The 20423-nt window shown below is 40.6% G+C and overlaps 2 protein-coding genes and 1 non-coding gene across 9 annotated transcripts in view; 2 read left to right on the top strand and 1 right to left on the bottom strand.

Annotated features, from left to right (window-relative positions):
* The window catches only part of cacnb1 (calcium channel, voltage-dependent, beta 1 subunit), a 31771-nt gene extending 21371 nt beyond the window's left edge, over positions 1-10400 (top strand). For 3 of the 7 annotated variants that reach the window (XM_034594569.1, XM_034594565.1, XM_034594567.1), the window contains 8 exons: positions 2162-2242; positions 2704-2762; positions 2864-2973; positions 3787-3795; positions 5394-5545; positions 6670-6765; positions 6880-7065; positions 8783-10400. In XM_034594569.1, the coding sequence (XP_034450460.1) occupies positions 2162-2242; positions 2704-2762; positions 2864-2973; positions 3787-3795; positions 5394-5545; positions 6670-6765; positions 6880-7065; positions 8783-9316 (1227 nt within the window). In that variant the 3' untranslated portion in view covers positions 9317-10400. Of the gene's footprint in view, positions 1-2161; positions 2243-2703; positions 2763-2863; positions 2974-3786; positions 3796-5393; positions 5546-6669; positions 6766-6879 lie in introns of all 7 variants that reach the window. The other 4 variants (XM_034594570.1, XM_034594566.1, XM_034594568.1 and 1 more) reach the window with 2 other exon arrangements.
* A 2292-nt stretch (positions 10401-12692) lies between these two features.
* arl5c (ADP-ribosylation factor-like 5C) lies at positions 12693-16631 on the top strand. The gene is made up of 6 exons (XM_034594601.1): positions 12693-12928; positions 13726-13786; positions 13888-14035; positions 14754-14837; positions 16013-16164; positions 16310-16631. The coding sequence occupies exons 1-6, from the start codon at positions 12883-12885 to the stop codon at positions 16356-16358; spliced, it is 540 nt and encodes a 179-aa protein (XP_034450492.1). The 5' UTR covers positions 12693-12882; the 3' UTR covers positions 16359-16631.
* A 740-nt stretch (positions 16632-17371) lies between these two features.
* trnac-gca lies at positions 17372-17443 on the bottom strand. The gene has a single exon. It is a non-coding gene; the product is annotated as a tRNA-Cys (tRNA).
* Between the last annotated feature and the right edge of the window lie 2980 nt (positions 17444-20423).

Consider the following 20423-nt stretch of genomic DNA (forward strand, 5'->3'; position numbering starts at 1 on the left):
GAGTGTGAACTAACCTCTAACATTTCTACTCTTCACTGTCCGTCCTCTGTTCGTCCTCTGTTGTTTCACGTTTTTCCTTCTTGTGGTGGTAAGAAATCAGAATATTACTTTCACACACATGTCTTCATGCTCGTGTGGACCCATTAAAACCAAGGTGCTCGCAGGACCATTTACCGAGAGCTCGTATCGCAGCTGTCGGTGTGAAGATGCAGGTGCACGTGCGTCTCAGACCCTGTTAGTCAGAGTGTAACAGTAATGCATCCTGACGGGCTTTCATCGCCATTCACGACTGTTGATTTGAGTGACAGTCGCCTGCAATCAGCTGTTTTTATGCTTCTCATTGCAACATGAATCACATTTAAAGGATTTTTTCCCAATAGTTATCAAAGCATTATGTTAATATTAATAAGTAAAAACATTTCCTAAAGTATTATTAATATATATTTTAGTAAAAATGTTATCATGAATTTAATGCAAAGAGAGCAACTCTGAAGAATATCTTAACTTTATTATTTTGCTGTTATATATTGATAATATTAGACATTTTTAAAATTTTCAAAATGGTATGTCGTAAATATTGATTTAAAATTCCATGTTTGAAAGTCAAACCCTAGTTCATTCCATTGATTTTAATGTTTTTAGTATTAAATATGGATATATTGTGGAAGATATATTAAGTTGTTTACAATTTACATGTCAAACCAATGCTCATCATTTTGAGTCCAATGCTTTTATTTGACTAGAACAAAATCATTAATTTTCCACACAAATTATGTTCTTAGTTATAGTTCTTTAGTAAATGCAATGTATTTTATTTACTGTAAATATGACTGTTATACGAGTCCAATACAAAACACTGATTGTACGGACTGACAGAAAATGGTGAAACAGAATCAACATGTAACACTGTATTACATACGCCACCCTCCCTGTTGCCCACCGCACTAAGCCGTGCACGTGTTATTCAAGACCAATGAGCACTATTGTTATGTGCAGCACTTCATCGCTGCCCCTTTAGAGACAAGAGCCATTTGGAAACTTTTAAAATATGTATTTTTAGCCTCTGTGAATACAAATGAGGTGAAATGAGCTTCCGTTGCTGTGCTTTATGTAACGTAATGTAGTGGAACGGTGCCACTCCAGCACTATCTCCTGCCTGAAGAGCTGTACAGTGCGCACACAGGGAGGAGGGGGCGTGCTTGGAATACGGATCTGAACAAAAAAAAAATACATCCAGTTTCACAGTGTCAGTGTGTATGTAGGACGTGTGACTGTTTTCCCCCCCAGTCTCAGTGAGGAACAGTCGGTTTCTACAGACGACAGATGCTTATGGAGTCCTTATAGATGAATCATTGCTTTCATGATTCCTAACATACAGATGAGCCAAAGGTTCATGTGCTGCAATAAGCCGGTGTGTGGGTGTTCTGTAGAAGTCTCTGTGTCAGCTATAGGTTTTTCTGTTTTTGGTGTAAATGGATTGAGCAAAGCAACATACTACTGCATTCCCAGGAAGTTTTTTTTTAAGTTTTTAATTTAAGAAAAAAAACATTTCTGTTTAGTTTTATTATTAAAAACTTTTAAAAAACATAAAAAAAAATGCGTAGGTGAAGTGTAGGTGAACATCAGATTATATTTTGGAGACTATTTTTCGTTCTGTTTTAAGCATAAATGGTTGGAATAATAAAATATCTCATGTCAGAAATTCCTGGCAATGATAATGTGACAATTTTATTTGTGACGCTGATTCATACAAAAAGTGTGAAGTCTGACGTGTGTGTTGGAGCAGCAGGAGACGTTCACAGGAGCTCCCCTGACATCCCGGCGTCTGCTTTAATTATGGACACTTTAATTATGTGAGGCTGCAGAATAAGAAATAGAGTAGCGAGGGCTTTCAGTGAGAAATTGATCCTTAGGATGATTCATAGGAAGTCAATAAAACTCATGGACTCTGGCGTCTGAACTGAAAGTCACCGTCCATCAGTCAGAGAGCTGAAGGAGGACCGGGGTTGTGTGTGTGTGTGTGTGTGTGTGGGGGGGGGGGGGGGGGGGGGGGGTTGCGGTAATGTTGATTTCTTTGTGTGTTTCACTGTGAGTGTACGTTTCAAATGCAACATGGCGACGTTACTCACCGCTGTGTCTTTGCTTTCTTTTCCTTGCTCAGATGGAGCATGTCCCACCGTACGACGTGGTTCCCTCCATGAGACCCATCATCCTGGTCGGGCCGTCACTCAAAGGCTACGAGGTGAAAACACCCTCAGCAACATGTGCTTGTTATGGCTCCGCGGGTTGTCTGTCCATCCCGTTCTTGTGAACCTAATATTTCAAAAAACGCCTTGAGGGAGTTTCTTGAAGTTTGTACAAATGTTGAGTTGGACTCGAGGATGAAGGGAATCGACTTTGGTCAGAGGTCAAGGTTACTGAGACCTCACAAATCACATTTTTCCCTTGTGAACCCAACACCTTCAAAATATCTCTAGGGAAATTGTACAAATTTTATACAAATGTTCAGTTGGACTCAAAGATTAACTGATTAGATTTTGTTAGTCAAAGGTCAAAGTTAACACAAAACTGATTTTTGGCCTCTTGAACATGATATCTCAAGTCTGCCTTTAGGTTCTAACTTGGACTCAACTGCAGCGGGGTAACTCTAGTTTTAAATCTAATTTAGTTTCAATTGTTTGTTGTCTTTTTCCTCATCTTTAGGTGACAGACATGATGCAGAAAGCGCTCTTTGACTTTCTGAAACACAAGTTCGAGGGCAGGTAAGAAAGTGTTTCCATAGCGACTGTTTTTTCTTTTTCTTTTTTTCTTTCCTATGCCAGCAAGCCACTGATCACTGTACTGCACCGTATCACTGTTTCAGGATAGCCATCACACGGGTGACAGCCGACATCTCCCTGGCCAAACGCTCCGTCCTCAACAACCCCAGCAAACACACCATCATTGAGCGCTCCAGTACCCGCTCCAGCCTGGGTGAGGCGACGTGTTTCACTCATACCATTTAGTTATTTGATGGATGATAAAGTGAACGATAGATGTTTACAGTGGAGATCAGTCAGAAGGAAAACATTTCTGTTCATCATGTCATGTTGCTGAACATTCATTGAACAATATTTCTCTCTGTTTCATATCTATATTGCTAGATAGATAGATAGATAGATAGATAGATAGATAGATAGATAGATAGATGTCGTCCATCTTTATATACATAGTCTACACCGAACAGTGATTTACATAATGGCAGTAAAGGCATATTTATGTGTATGGTGCATTATCATACACAGAGGTCATTTTTGTGTTTTACAGAAATAGTAGAAGCATAAAAAGATGGACAAAATTTAAATCAAAGGGTAAAACATCAATCAATTTTTTTAAAACAGTATAAAGTAAGAAATGCAACCACTGGAGGTCAGCAGAAAGATTTCAGGGGGATGTTGAGTTGCTCTTTCAGCCATTGAGATAACTTATGATTTCACTTTATAATTTATATGGAATGATTTTGAGGGCGACTTGTAGTTGACGTAATGTTGTTCCTTTTTGATAAGGATGAACAGAGCGTGTAACCTAAACCAACATTGTACCTGAAAATGTCAAGATTTTCCCTTTTATTCCCGCCCTCACTGCCAGAGTCTGATCTCCTTTCTCTCTTCATCCTGTCTTTTCTGCCCTTTGCCCATCCTCTCCCTTTTCCTCCGTCCCCCCCCCCCCCCCCCCCCCCCCCCCCCCCCCCCCCCCCCCCCCCCCCCCCCCCCCCCCCCCCCCCCCCCCCACTCTCTTTTGATTCAGACGTACTGGGTACGTATGCTTTCCTTTCGACCACAAAACGCTGAAGCCTCTCTCCTCTTCCCTCTTCCCTTCTCTTCTCCTCACTATATTCATCATCTGCTCATACATTGTTTGTCTGCCTGTCTGCTTGTCTGTCAGTTTCTCTGTTCCTCATAGATCTGTGTGACAGCCTGTAGTCTCGAACAAAAAGGAAAGAATTGCAAATGCAAAGCGGGAACAGATCCGTGGGAGGCCAGCAGGGCGGCTGCTAGCTGCTCTGCTTCTCTGTGCAGAGAGGAGCCAGTACTTTCCACACCGCTCTGCAGTGTTATGCCTATACTGTATGTGTGTAATAATAATACATTTTATTTATACAGAACCTTTCATATATAAAATGCAGCTCAAAGTGCTTCACAATAAAATCAAAGACATGATATAAGATAGATCAATAAGAACTCTAACGTAGACCTAACAAAGACTTACGAGAAAAAAAAGGCAAAAGGTGTAAAAATTGAATAAAGACAATGGTGTTACAAAACAAAAGATTAAATTTATTAAAAGCAAGTTCATAGAAATAAGTCTTGAGTTGTTTCTTGAAACTTTTAAAACGAAGTAGCTTGTCTGATCTGAGGTGGGAGATGTTCCAAACCTTTGGTGCGTATAGAAAGCTGCTTCCCCAAAACTGCCCAAAAAACTCCAGATTTCCAAAGTCCGAGTCTTTGTGGAGGTTAATGGCAACCTCGCCTGCCATTTCTATAAACGAGTTGAAGTTTAAGTTTGCTATCACTCTACAAAAGCTCGTTTTTCCCCCTCCAGCTTCTATTCTCAAGCCCTCTGGAGGCTGCAGGTCCCTGTTTCTCTGCAGATTGCCTTACCCATGTTATCTCTCTCTGCTGCCGGGTTGGAGGCGCTGAGGTTTGACGAGACAGGCGCAGAGCACTCTGGTTTTGCAGTTTTTTAATCTCTCTCCTTACACGTCGACAGAGCTGATAAAAAAAACCGCGTGGAACTGTGCTCAAAATCCTGAATAACAAGCTCACATAGACTGTTGCCGAGGAACAATGAAAACAAAACGCCCAAGCAGTCCACAGACTTGAGTGGCTCACCTGATAATCACTGCTGTGCAAATTAGTGCTAACAAAACTAATGCTCCACTTCATTTGTTTGATGAGGGTGATTATTTCTTTTTTTGTTGCTGTTTTGTTTACATGGTGAAAAATTGTGCCCTTATTATTATTAGTTATTCCAAGTGCCACAGGCATCTCATTCTTAAGTGCCTCCTTCCTTCTGCAACTTTGAAATACAAAAGATTACAAGCACGTGAGGCTCACCCTGAATGTCAGGAGGTGGCAACAGAATGAGGATGCAACACTGCTCCATTTAGCTATGTGCATAAATGGAACTTTGAATTGTGATCTAATTCATACGCTTGGAAGTGTTTTTTCCTTAAACCTCCACATGCATGACTAAGTACTAACATGTTGGTTATGTACTTGTTCACAGAGTAGAGGAAGTGTGGCTGATGTACATGCGGTGCTGTGTCTCCTCAAAGAAAGACGTTTTGAGTAATCCTAAGTCTGACTTTTTCCGCTGTGTTTATGTGTCTTATCTGTTTCCCCGGCCTTCAGCGGAGGTGCAGAGTGAGATCGAGCGTATCTTTGAGCTGGCCCGCACCCTCCAGCTGGTCGCTCTGGATGCAGACACCATCAACCACCCCTCTCAGCTGGCGAAGACCTCCCTCGCCCCCATCATTGTCTATATCAAAATAGCCTCACCTAAGGTAGGAACCCGGTGGACAAAAGCTATGTTTTCATTCAGTGCTCCATGACAAACCTAACCTGCATGCATGTTTTCCCGTTGATATTGTGCATGTTAAGTAGCTGTTGTTGGTGCACTGCTATACTTGTAGGTGGATTGCTGCCACCACCTGTCAGCCAGCGCTGCCAGATGGGAAATGTTGAATCGCACCAGAAGCTTAAAATGATGGTATTTTGTGGGAAATCATCGAACACGAGTCACAGTCCAGAAAAAAATAACAATAAAATAACAATAAAAAGATAAATACTACTTTCATAAAATGCATAGCAAATGTTAAGACTTGACATAAGAAAAGATGCATAAAAACCCATATTACCCATATTCACATATGTATATCATCACAACAAGCTTATACACAAACGCAGGATCCATATTTTACTACGCTGATTACGAGAACTCCTAACACTGTCACTAAAAGATGAAGTCATCGTACATTATGGGAATTTGGGTATTATTGATCGTACAGAGGGCAAAATTACCATACAAATACAAAAATTATCATACATCTGGCAACGCTGACACCCATGTCCTTGTGCTGAGAATGCTACGAACAAAACATGGACCTACGCGTCAAAACCTTGCTCCACACAATGTTTTTTTTATTCAAGAGCATGGTCTTTCACGTTCAAATTATGTAATACTTTCACTCAAAACCCTGTGCTCGCACTCAGATAAACCCTGCTAGTGCTCCAGGTTCAGCTCTCTGATTTGTTTCTTCTGCTAATCTAATGAGAGGAAGAGATACAGGGCGGCATCTGTTTAGTTTTTTTCGTTGCTTGCAACAGTGTTCCCAGATCGTAAAGACCTTGAGATCCTTGATTTTGCCGTTCCATGTTGACCTTTTGTCCTGCTTCATGAAGCTGTCTTCGTTTTTTCTTCAAGCACACTGGAGCCCAGGAAATCTAAGCACAAGCAGGGTATATATTTGTAATTTCAGGAGTCCTGCTCTCGAACTGAAAGACCACACTCTTGAATAAAGATAGAAATGAAACCATACATCACACTAATAGCTGAACAAATGTGCACATGTATAGTATCAAGGATAAAAGTTGTATCAGGAGACACAGTGTTGTTTTCTCCCTGCAGGTTCTCCAGAGACTCATTAAATCCAGAGGGAAGTCTCAGGCTAAATACCTAACTGTGCAGACGGCGGCAGCAGACAAACTGGCTCAGTGCCCTCCTGTGAGTTCTACTTTGCAAACCATCGATTTTGTGACAAAACAACTATCAGTTCCTATAATTTGGCCTTAAACAGAGAAGAATTATTCACTTTGGTTCGACATTATTTTCATGCAGGAGCTGTTTGACATCATCCTGGACGAGAACCAGCTGGAGGACGCCTGCGAGCACCTGGCCGACTACCTGGAGGCTTACTGGAAGGCGACGCACCCCCCGAGCAGCAACCCGCCCAACCCCCTGCTCAACCGCACCATGGCCACGGCAGCCCTGGCCGCCTCCCCCGAGCCCGTCTCCAACCTGCAGGTACAGGTGCTCACCTCCCTGCGCAGAAATATGGATCTGTGGCCTGAAATGGACGGTGTAGCCAATGATGCGAGAGTGGCAGAACACGCTCTCTGAAGTCCAGTGGAGAGAGAGAGAAAGAGAGAGAGAGGGGAAGGGGGACTCAACCTCCTGCAGCCTGCTCTCTTTACCCTGAAGGAGGGGTGCATCTAAAGCCTGTTTATGCTGTATATAGAAACACAACACAGATGCACCTTCGCACAAACACATCTATGCAAGAATTTCACACACAAATGAGCCGATTTCCCACGCATGAACAGCCAGTTTCATAACACCAACCAGCAAAACCATCTTTATTGTAGCTGGTTTCTCTCCCTGCTAAAACTGTGTGAGCAGCTCAAACTCCAACAACACTGGACCTAAAGAATAACCGATACCTCTGCCTGCCGAGGCCACCCCCCCACCCCTCCGTTTCACTGTAATCAAGAGTGAAATGACATCTGCAGCCCCCAACCCTGCCCTCTTTTGCTCCGTGGCCTCCTTTCTCCTGCACTTTCTCTTCTCCGGGAGGCTGAATACAGTTTGCTGTCCTCCTCCTCTGTGTTGCCATGGTACCGCCCCTGAAAACAGCAAGTCATGTCCGCCTCTTCAAACAGAAACACTGAGTTTGGTGGAGGCTGTTGCTAACACTGTCCAGTTTATTATCGTTTGGTATTAACTGTTAACAGCAAAAACACTAATCAGAGCTGTCTCGACTGGAAAGTTATTCCTGGCTCGTCCTCACTTATGATGAGTTCCATACTGTCAAAGATATTCAAGTCTTCAACATTATGGAAATGAAGTGGCAAGTGCTGCACTGAATGCCTGAAAACATCTACTATTTTTACGTCAACAAAAGAATCTAACAAATTTATTATTATTATTTATTTATTGACATAAAATCATTAAATTGATTGAATATACTGAGCTCTGTGCATCACTATAAACATCCCATAGCGCAGAGTTAAATTAATTACGTAATCACTTGGTAGTCATGGTGATCGTTCTGCTTTTTTCTCTGCCATGAGGTCACTCAGCCAGTAGGTGGCACTGCTGTAGTGGTAGACACTGCTTGGTGAATAACTGCTTGGGAGTGTTTGCTGGTTGGGTTTGTGATTCATGACAACACTGTGTTTTGACAAATTTGTGGAATGTGTTTGTGTTGGTCCTGTGGAGGATTTGAGTGCACGTTAGTGTGTGTATGTTAAATTGTGTGTGTGTGTGTGTGTGTGTGTGTGTGTTCCTGTACTTATATCTTTGTGAGGGCCAATAATTAAGCATCTATTAAGCATAGACCCTACAGTGTGAGGACATTTTTGGAAAGTGAGGACATTTTGACCAGTCCTCAATTTTTCAATGGTCTGTTTGAGGGTTAAATCTTGGTATTAGGGTTAGGCTTAGATTTATGTTCAGGTTAGGGTTAGGCATTTAGTTTGGATGGTTAAGGTTAGGGTAAGGGGCTAGGGAATGTAATATGTCAATGATTGTCCTCACTAAGATAGAAGTACAAACGTGTGTGTGTGATGTCACATGTTTCATGTAACGAATCCCTTTAATATAACAAGTTGTGGTCCTTATGAAGCCGGTGTTGTAAACCCTGCCTACTAATCCTGCTGACTAATGACTGACACTTGGGTTTTGCTCTGTTGTTTGTGTCTCTGCATGGTTTTTCATGTGGCATGGCTGTGGCTGGCTGCAGGGGTCGTACCTGGGGCGTGGCGAGCAGAAACGAGAAGGGCCTCTGACAGATTGCGGCGGGAGCGGCACTCTACATGACTTTCAGACAGACCTGGGAGGAAAGCCTCAGCAGCAGCAGCAGACGTACCTGCGCTCCTCCCGTGGCCAGCCACGAGGAAGCAGCGGCCGAGGCCTTTCAAGGCAGGACACCTTCGACTCCGAGACCCAGGGCAGCCGGGACTCGGCCTACACCGAGGCCGGTGACTCCTGCATGGACATTGAGACTGACCCCTACGAGGAGCCCGAGCCTTACCGAGGCAGCGGGGGCAGCCGCCTGCACCTAGCGCAGCATCACGGCAGACAGGCATCCTGGGAGGACGAGGGCGCCGAGCCGGACCAGGAGAACCTCAACCACCCTCCGATCCCGAGCCAGACGCAGCCGCACGGACGAGCCAAGCTGAAGGAGCGTTACTGCCAGGACCCTGTGGACACAGGGGCCAACATGAGCCACAACAAGAATCAGGACGAGTGGGGGAGGGACGTCTACATCCGCTGAACATGCATCACATCACAGAGGCAAGAGAGCTCCTGGACAGACTGAGGATGGAGGGAGAAATGTGGGGGCCATGCCAGTCAGGCTAACAAATGAATCTGTTTACATCCCTGTACAATGTAAATGAATACATCAACTGCCAGATCCAATTCTCATCACCTTCTTCTTGCAATTCTATTTCTTTATGTTTAGAAAAATAATATTGGTCTGTTTCTTTTGTTTCTTATGTTAATACTGCATGAATATCATGGATTTCTATACTGACAGCACGAGGACAGTAAGTGTTACGATTGTGAATCTATGATTGTGGTCTGTATGACTCAATCCCTCCTTCAGTTGTAGAGTGTGAAGGCTGGTAGAGCCATCGTCTGTCGTGTCTGTCCTCTGCAGTCTTAAACAGGGTCTAACGTCACCGTCCCCCATGTGTGTACAGTGTCAGGGTTCTTCTTTACCTTAATCGCACTCTGTGCTTGTGGATGTCAGGGTTTCCTCCCATTATGAGATCCAGAGGTCACGAGTCTCACACCTCCACTTTCTTATCACCTAGACCTTAAAAATAAATGAGCTGGTGGAGAAGTTGCCATATTTTATCGAGAACACGTGTTGCTACACTCATGTCAGCTTGATAAGGACAAAGAACATGCTCCAAAGATGTTTACTTCTTCCCCCCACCTGGTTCAGCCACTGTACCCGACTGTACACGTCTGACCCAGTCCTCCCATTTCCGTTTACCCCCTTCTCTGTGGGTGCCGAGGGCGCCTGCAGTATTCACTCGTTCTCTGGTTTTTCTAACGCGGTGTAGATTCAAAGCGGCACTGCAGTCGTGGTCGTGTGAATGAAGTGTCCTGCCTTAGTCACTCTCCCACCCTTATTCAAGAAATCTCCAATCACAAGTGCCGGATTGTCTCACCAAGCCATGTCCACCACTGCCATGGTGGGATGTCTTAAACTCTCGTTACACTCGTTTTCATATCATACCCGTGTCTCTTCGTGTCCCCGCCCCACACTGTCGTTTCAGCACGTCAACGCTCATCTCGTTTTATTTGCACCAGCTTTGTCGTCTGTTTTTCAGGGCTAATGGTTATACTAAAAAAAAAAGTACTTGTGTGTGGCTGATCAACTTCCACCCAAACAGCTAGCTTGTCTGATATTAAATACCACTTTCTTCTTACTTTTGATTTCTGACTGAATTATTGTTGTTTTGTTTTTTTCCTGTGGACATTTGCAAATTTTTTTTTTCAACTCTTGTGAGGTAGTGAGAGGAGTATCAATTGGGATCGGGGAGGGGGGGTAGGATCAGCTTTGGTCTTTACTCTGTTATCTATAATGAAGAATCCATGAATGTGTTTGGCGGGCTGCCTCGGCCCGCCCGTCTTCAGTCGAATAAATAGATATTAAACAATGATCAGTAAATAATGTTATTGTTGCGTTATCGCAATTGTTAAAAATATGATATAACATGTATCATTGGTGCCTGATTGTAGCTGCATTTTGCTTTTTCTGCCTTTCATTTTTAATCTGTGGATAAATTCGTATTTTAATTAAAAATTTAACCAGAAAATGCCACTGTGTCGATTGATTTATATGAGTAGACCATTATTATCTGATCTCAAGGATGCAAAAACTGATCGTGCACATGAACACTTTGATCTTTATATCTCCACAGTCAGTGACCGGAGGTAATAGGTTTCTGGGTTGTCTGTTTGTCCCATTCTTGTAAATATCTCAAGAACAACTTGAGGGAAGTTGTTTAAGTTTGGTCCAAACATTCACTTGGAGTCAAAGATGAACTTATTAGATGTAAGTAGTTGATGTCTTATATACAGAACATCCATAGGGAATTTCATTACATTTGTAAGGATGACCTTATTAGGATTTGGACGGCAAGGGTCACTTCTCACAAACTTTTTTGCCTCGTGAACGCATTATTATTATATAATAAAGAACGCCTTCATTGAATAATTTTAAGTTTGGCACAAATGTTCACTTAGATTCACAGATAGACTGATTAATTGTGGTTGAAGGTCAAAGGTCACAGTGATCTCAGAAATCATGTTTTTGGCCTCTTGAACACGATACCTCAAGCCTGCCTTTAGCGAATTTCTTCAAATTTGGACCAGTTGTCACCTGAAATCAAGGATGAACTGATTCGTTTTCAGAGTGAATAATTTCTAGTTGTTAGCATTGTTGACTTTTATGGACATCAGAAGTGAGTTTTTCTCTCTTCTTCCTGAGTTTCCTTCACTTCATTATTTTGAGAAAGATACAACAAAAGACTGTTGTGTAACAATGTTCAGTCTAACACGTAACGCCCCCCTGCCTGTAGAAATGATTATCCAGTTAAGGTGCTATGATGAGTGTGAACCTGCAAAACCTAAACAAAGACCAGACAGTTGGCTTCCAGTGAAATACAGATCTACCTCTCATAAAGAAATAAATGAAGAAGGACCTTTGTAACTTTATTGTTCCCTGCTTTGCATTGACATGGATGATAAACTCTAAAATGCTCCTGTAAAAACACACAATCAGCAAAAGGCTGAAGTTGCAGAGCAGCTGCTTCCAGGATGTGGTTTTTATTTCTCAGTGTCTTCTCTCGCTGATCATCTGCAGCGGAGGAAGTGTCACGGTCGAGATGGTGGTTTCCAGCTGATGCTCAAACGTGACACCGATGTCAGAGTTATTCGACAGTCTATACAGCAGTGGTGGTGAAGAGCCTGGTAGGTTTAGAGAGCTGTTGTTTCAAACTCTTTGTGGGTTGGAGCTGAAATGTCTCAATTCAGTCCATAATTAAAGATACCTTATTTACAGATGTTCTCATCCTCTTCTTTCTCCTTTTCCTCCTCCTCCTTCCTCTATTTCTCCTCCCATGCTGGCGTACTATCATCATACATGCTGAAGTTAATTGAAATTAGTTTATATAGGCCTGCTGTAGGGTCGTTAAGTGCATAACAAATCCATTATGCGTTGGAACTCAAATTTCTATGTTATTATTGCCGTTGTTGTCGTTGCTGTTAGAACAGAGTGCTTGAAAGTGGAGAGCCCTGGACAGATCTGGACTTTTCAGTGGAAACTCTAGGGGAATCCTTCCAATAACCACTTTTGCTTTCTGTTAGATCGTAATAATTCGTTTCCTCTTGTTACAGAAGGAGGAAGGAAAACTGCCTCACCTCTCTGTCCATGTATGGAGTGAAGGAGGGAGGGAGAAGGGAGGGGGTGCTTTCCAGTGGACATTTTAGGAAACTTTATTTTTACTTTTACTTTTATTGTAGCAGTAATACTTATTTTACAGAACTGGAAAACACCCCTGGGTTCCTTATCTGCTTCAGTTCAGATATTCCCCATAGCACCTGAACGCAGCACTACTGTGCACTTTGTCCGTGTGAGTGTGAGTCTGAAGAAGAAACTTTGCTGAAGCTCCTCCCACAGAAACTGGTGTTTTTATGTGGAGCAAAAGAGAGTTGTCCTGACAGTCAGCTTAGATCACACACTGAAGTCTGCCTCCACTTCATTAGTATTAATAATATATAACAATATTTATTTACTCTCCTCATCACAAACAAGTGTTGGACATGGGATTCCTGCTCACAAAGATGTTGGCTGTGTTTGGTGACAAAGGTAAGACTTTAGACTGAGGCTCATTTTTAAGAAACGTTTATTTTGTTCCTGAGCAGAGTGTGAATATCATGAATGAGACAACATGTGTTGGTTATGATTAGAATAAACACAAAATAAATAGAAATATCCATTTATTTCCTTACAACGTCTTTTTATTCTGACTGTCGTACAATACAAGTATTTTTGTCACTTTATTTAATTCAGACTTAGAGTGAAACTGAGATTATTAAGTTCATATTCATCACCTTAGTGAAATAGTGGTTTATCACTTATTGAATTATTCAACTAACTTACTTTAAAACTTAACTGTTAAATGTTTTTTCCCCCTCTAAAGTGTTTTATAACTTTATATTAATGCATTTATTTTTATTCTGGCTGACTAGAGTAAAAGTAAGAATGATGAGTTATATTTTTCACTGTAGTGTATTATCACTCTTTTTAACCTAGAGTAAAACTAAGACATTTCAGTGTATATTTTTCATATATATGTTTTATCCCTTTGTTTAAATGCTTTTGTTTTGATTCTGTCTGACCTACAATGAAACTGTGACGTTCAGCTTCATTCAATTGAAGTATTGTACAAGAATTCTTCAACTTGACACCATTATTTTAAAGGTATTACAGCTATGTGGTGATGTAATAGCACCATTTTTACTCTGCTCAGGACACCGCGGTCCTGCACGTGTCCCTGTCTTATCTCTGTGTATCTTACTCTGCCTTCAAACTCAATCATGCAGCTCCAGATTAGACTGCGGTCAAGTGGGAACACAATAAATATTTGTGATCCTTTCCTGCAGAGCACAAAGTCATCATAGTGGGTCTAGACAACGCAGGAAAGACGACCATCCTCTACCAGTTGTAAGTGATCTTGGATAATCTCACGTAACTTCATGTCCGTGCTGCCATTTCTTCTGTTTCATGTAAAATGTTTCCTCTTCTTCTCTCACAAACTCATCCAGTCTGACAAAGGAGGCCGTCCACACGTCCCCGACCATCGGCAGCAACGTTGAGGAGATCATCGTGCGGAAGACACACTTCTTGGTTTGGGACATTGGAGGACAGGACAGCCTTCGAGCCAGCTGGTACTCGTACTTCGGCAGCACAGAGGTGTGGATCACTAACTGTACTAAGCTCTTCTATCTACTTTAAACTGTATGTGCAGATACTGAAACACTTTTCATAGGTTAGAAATTGATCATAAGAGTCAGAAACAAACATTTGTGAGGCCACTGCAACCTTGACCTTTGACCTTTGGCTATCTCAATCTAATTATTTAATCCGTAAATCTAAGTGAACATTTGTGCCTAATTTGAAAGGGCTTTCTCGAGGCGTTTTTAAAATAACACACAAAAAAGGGGCTTTGTTTTGTGACCTTTGGGCTTCGACCACCAAAATCTAATCAGTTGATCTTTGAGTCCAAATAAACGTTTGCACCAAATAAGTTTCTTGAGATATCGTGTTCACAGCCACTGGCTGGAAAAACATTGATCACTTAAAATTCAATATATACATCAGTGATAGTTGGAACAGGCTGTGACACGTGATAGTCTCGAGTTAAGACAGAAAGAGAAAGCACTTTAAATGTTTATAGGCTTGTGCTGACTGAGCTGCACATTAACCTACTCTGGCTCTTTATTATCATCCCCTGCTGCTTGTGTTGATAAAGCCTGTTACATAATTAACTATGTCAGACTTGTGCTCCCTTCACTGATAAAATGGCCTCAGATATGACATATCTCTTAATTGTGTAATAATACAAAATTATTGTAGCAATAATACTGATAATAATCAATATGGGTTTTCTTTTTTGTCATGTTTTTTTCAGATTGTCATCCTGGTTGTGGACAGCACCGACCGCGAACGTCTGACTCTAACCAAAGAGGAACTTCACCGAATGCTCGCACATGAGGTACAAAACCCAGATTGCATTGTGTGCGTGTGTGTGTGTGTGGTGTCATGGCTGAGAGGTTTCTGGTCACGCTTTCATTCAAGCCCAACATTTAATATTGGCCAAAAAAGGGTTTATAACACAATATGGTGTAGTTAGAAGCAAAAGTAAACATCTTCTAATGGATGACAATTTAATAAAACAAAGTTGTAATAATATAAAATACAACTTTATAACTGTTATGAGAAAATGTTTATGCTTATGTTATGATGTAACTTGAAGCAGCTATTATATTACATTATATTACATAATAATATTGTATATTATATTAAATTATATTATATATTTAAACAATATTATTATAAGTATTCATTCATGTTTAGTACAGTATTTTTCTGTCAACAACTCCAGGGAAGGCGTATTTTATTACAAATGTAATTCACTGTTCATCCATTCATTATGGTTGTTGATAAATACATAAATAACCACTTTTATCTCCTTACAAATATATTACATTTGGTTATAAGCAATTAATTAAATAAAATGACTATAAATGCTAATTAAATGATTTTATAGTACTTTATATTGACGAAAACTTAAGAATCTGCTTTTAATCAGTGATCAACATATATACACTTATATATTTTGACATTTATATAATTGTAAAAATATAAATAAATAAGGAGAGTTCAAATTAAGTGTCTTTTTTTATTTATCAGTACTCATTAATTAACAAGAATAATTATGACTTTATTTATGTAGTACTTTTCTTAACAATGTTACAGCGTGCTTCACAAGGAAGAAATAACATCAGACTGGAAGATACAATATCAATAAAACAAAGGAACATTCCTCTTTTAGTTTGAATTCTGCCTTGACGTAAAACCTGCCATGACGTAAAAACCTTATTGAGCATTAGTGAAACTGCCGCGCCTGCAAATTATGTCAGGGACTGATTGAGACATAGCTCGCTAACCCATGACAGCAAACGATGAGGAAGTTTCAGCGTAGACTGTGTGAGTCAGCGCGTCAACATGTGTTTAAATATTCCGCTGAGGCTGTTCTTTGTTCTCGAACGTGACGTGGGGACAGTTTGTGGTGGTTTCCTCTTCTGGGCCTAAATATCAGAGCTCAAAAAACATATATGCATAAAAGGAAGCAGCACTGTTAATCCATCCACTCTTGTTTTTACGCAGGACCTACAGAGAGCAGCCGTCCTCATTCTGGCCAACAAACAGGACATGAAAGGCTCAATGACGGCGAAAGAGATCTCGCAGTGCCTCACACTCGACTCCATCACAACTCACTCCTGGCATGTCCAGGCCTGCTGTGCCCTGACAGGAGAGGGGTGAGTCCCACACACCTAGCACTCTCTCTTTCTCCCCACTATTATCATGGTGCGTGACTCAACACTGACAGTTAACACACATAGCCAACAGCAAAATACCATCAACGTGCGCTTGACTGACCTGTTTATTCTTCTCTCTTTCTAGTCTACCTGCCAGTCTGGATTGGATGAGGTCAAGGGTCGTAGCAAACTAAAAAAGTGGATCAAACTTCCTGATAGTGAGCCAACCTCAAAGACGCCGCACAGGCCACAGTGCCAGGATAATTTACAGTGTTTAGGCAGAGCCCTGTGAACATTTTGTCTATGACTGAGTCTGTGTCACCACACCTACAGTACATTATGTCTTACCCTCAAGGATGGGCCTCGCCCCTTGTCTGGCTGAGCCTCAGGGTGGATGAATGAACATGGTTCTAAGAGCTGTCCTGTGGTGTGATTATGTTTTAGTAATCTGGAGATGATTCCTCATATAAAACAGCTTTTGAATCACAAAGTGAGTTTGTGGCCTACAGCATTAAACCTGGAGGAGGATACTGTAACTGAGGAGACTATAAGCAGGTGCTGTCGCTCCTGTGCAGCTTTGGGACACGAGTCTGCACCAGATGAATGACTTCATGTTTACACCAGAGAACAACAGGACTGTTTTGTTAAACCGAAATATATTTAGTAATTTATTTTTGAAAATAAGCTCTTCAACTATATATTTTATATTGGCGGGGAATGAGATAGCTGCTAATGATTGAATTCATATTATAAATGTATATATTGTATTGTATAAAGTTTTTTTAATAAATATTATTATTTCAATACATGCAGTGCGTGTGTCCTATATCTGTCAGCTGGAATGTTCTTTGTTTCTGGCTATGCAGCATGCCCTTGCAGGTTATACCTGCTTTAAAAGTACGGAAAACAAATGAGTGAGTAAACAGTCACAGTCTCAGCACCTGGTTTTGGTACTTTGGTAGCACGACACAATAAATCACATAGTTTTTAACACGAGTATATGCTACAGATACTGTTGTTACTGATATTCTTATTTATCTCCACGTTTGTTATTAGAACAAAGGAGCATAAATTAAAGCAGATGTGTTACTTTTCTTAAGCAAAAATAACCTTATCCCTACAGTCAGTGTGATTTTATATGACTCTAAATATGTTTGTCTTCCTGTAAACTAAGTAGAATTCGAGAATGCGAAAACGCCAAAAATAAAGGGGGCATCCGGATTTGAACCGGAGACCTCTTGATCTGCAGTCAAATGCTCTACCACTGAGCTATACCCCCTGTATTCGTGTGGCGCTTCAATAGTCATATTTAAATGTTATCGTCACAACCTTTTTCTGTGTGTGGTATATTGTGGGTCTGATGAGTATAAAGCTTTTGGCAGAATACAGCTTGGCTTATACCGTCGGTCGCTCTTTATTCCTGTTTATCTTGTGGTGGCTCTACGCAATAAATCGTTTAGTCGTGATCCAGGATCTCAGTACGTGGCGGATGTTTTTATCCAACTACGGCTTCTGGTTTGGGGACGTTGTGTTTGTGGTTTTGTGAATTGTATCAACTAGTTTCCACAAAAATTCCACTAACACTTCCCGCAAACATGTTGATGTCGTCAGAGATGTCGTCAGAGATGCTCCCGAACATATTCCATATACAAACATAGAGGTATTAACAAATAATACACAAATGCACAAATGAAATGATATAAAATGAACAAATATATGAATCAATAAAATACCATTTTAATTCCAAAATCACAGTAATAAGCCAGTTCTCTATTAGTTCCACTAGAGGTGCTCATGTGTTTTTTCCATCGTGCGAGCTCCCTTTGAACTGGAACTTCCTGTTTAAGCCCTTGTTTGTATTTTGGGATGAGGAAGATGGCGGACGGGACTGTGTCTTGTAGCTTTGAATAGGCAGTGATTTCCCGACTCCATTGTTCCGTCCATGCGGTGAACCGAGAGGGGTCTGCCGGCGGGATGTGGTGGTCCGGGGCCGCTGGCTTCAGCCATGTCTCGGTGGAGCAGAGGAGGCTGCAGTCACCGAGGTTCCTCTGTACGTCAACCATTGAGTTTTCATCACTAGTGTTTACTGTAGATACTGTAACTCTGTCATGTGTCTATTAGAGCAATAGAGTATAAACTAAAGCAGAAGTGTTACTGTCCTAATGCAAAATTAACCTTATAGACACAATCAGTGGGATTTCCTACAGCTTATAAATATATAGAATTCACGAAAACAAAAAGGCAGCATCCTGTTTCGAACCTGTTTGTGTTTTTATTACATTTGAAATTAAAAAACCTGGATTATTTAATGGTTTTAAAACGAACATCATCTTAATATCCGCACCATGAGCTGCTCAGTGGTTTTGATTATATTTTAGTAATCTGGCAAATATTCCTCATATGACTGAACTTTCATATTTTGCCATTCATATTGTATTTGTCACATTCACCAGCCATACACAGTACGACATGCAGTGACAAGCTTTCTACCACTCCCCTTGACATAAAGATGAGATTAAAAGATAAGAACTGACTATTTACAGAGAGAAATGGTGTGTGAGGAAGGAAGAAATATATACATGTAACATATATAACTGGTGCAGATAGGTGCAGCAATAGGCTGTATGGAATAAAGTGCAGACATGAGCTGTGCAACATCAGGCGGAGGTAGTTGTGTTGTTCAGCGTGTAATAAATATGATAGAAAGGACAGGAGTGTTTTGTGTTTTGTCTTGTGTATTGAGTCTGATGTGTATAAGCTCTTGGCAAAATACTTTAATTCTTTACATGAAATACGACCTGAACACTGTTACTAATTAGTCTATATTATATTAGTTTTTAACTGCTTACAAAAACTACATTGGGAGACTTTAAGTTAAATGTTACCTCTAACTTGTATGAAGACAGATTTTACATGATTGCAACAGTTCTATTGTACAATTCGCATGACCTTGCATTTGCTTTTATGAAATCATGACTTTTAATGTTGAATAAACATTATGCATTGTGTAAAATTGTGTTCTGATCTATGAGAAATGCTGAAATATTATCTAAGAACCCCTTTATAGTTTTAAGTTATTGAAATGTCATGAAAGCTCTATAATGCTGACACAAGCAGTGCTATATTCATCTAAAAAAAGTCTCCCTGGCTCTATTTTTCACTGTAAATATTCCTCCTTCAGTCTAGTCGTCAGCTGAAATTAACATGAGGCTTCAGTTAGACTGAATTAGACAAATGAAGAGTCTTTATATTCCAGCAGTGTTTTATTGCAACTCTCCTACAATTCAGCATCTGTGGAAACACACATTTCATACTATCATTGCTCTAACTAACGTACATATTTTAATTTAATCTTTAATAATAAGTAAAATAATAATGAAATACTTAGTTTAAATAGATACAGACTTGTACTTCAATACTGGACAGTATACACTGATTTCACACAAAATCATCAATCATTTTATTTATGATATTCTAACTTTTACAACACAAAAATGAGAAACATCATGACAAAGTAAAACACAGATAGGAACCACAAACAAAAGAACTGCCAGGTTACAGACAAAAATACACCTTTGCATGTCAATCCAAACTATTTTCAAAATATACGGGTCAGAAAAACAAGATACTACTGATAATACTGGAAATATGATCGAGTGAGGTTGAAGGCCAGAGAGCCCAAACTCCTGGCGGGTCAGACAATGCAGTACAATTCAGTGAAAAGCAGCGAACAGTACAATAAAGTATTTGTGATACATTAAGTTCCAGGACTTCCTGCTAATATGCATGGTTAAAGGTCCCCAGATCTTTGAGGTAAAAACAGGAAACCACGTCATTAAGCTATTTTTAAAGCAAGGAGGGGAAATATTTCCACTCATAATCACCATTTCATCTATGATCATGATAATATGCGGGCTTGTAATGCTGGAGAAAGACTCATTAAGTTAATTTGAGTCATTCTCTTTATATCAAGCTACACGCCCTTGTAACTCATATCTTCAAGAGGACAAATTGTTTTCCCTTTGTAACTGTGTCACCCTTTGTGGTTGCTATGTACAAAATAATGGTTTTAACCTGGAATCACCTCTTCAGTACACCTCATTGAAAGTGATCCTAACTGTATGCACAGTAAGTAAAACACAACCTCATTTTCAGAAAATGGGGATGTGAAAATGCTGTATTATGCTTCAGCTGCCATAGTTCTGTATAAATGCAGATAGATATTTTAGGAAGTGGAGAGTCAGAATGAAATACAAAGT

The sequence above is a fragment of the Hippoglossus hippoglossus genome, chromosome 8 (assembly GCF_009819705.1).
Source record: "Hippoglossus hippoglossus isolate fHipHip1 chromosome 8, fHipHip1.pri, whole genome shotgun sequence".
Lineage (NCBI taxonomy): Eukaryota > Metazoa > Chordata > Actinopteri > Pleuronectiformes > Pleuronectidae > Hippoglossus > Hippoglossus hippoglossus.

Coding starts and splice junctions, on each gene's coding strand:
- arl5c (XM_034594601.1), top strand. CDS start 12,883: ATGGGATTCCTGCTCACAAAGATGTTGGCTGTGTTTGGTGACAAAG. Junction 12,929..13,725: donor GGCTGTGTTTGGTGACAAAG/GTAAGACTTTAG, acceptor CCTTTCCTGCAG/AGCACAAAGTCATCATAGTG. Junction 14,838..16,012: donor ACCGAATGCTCGCACATGAG/GTACAAAACCCA, acceptor GTTTTTACGCAG/GACCTACAGAGAGCAGCCGT.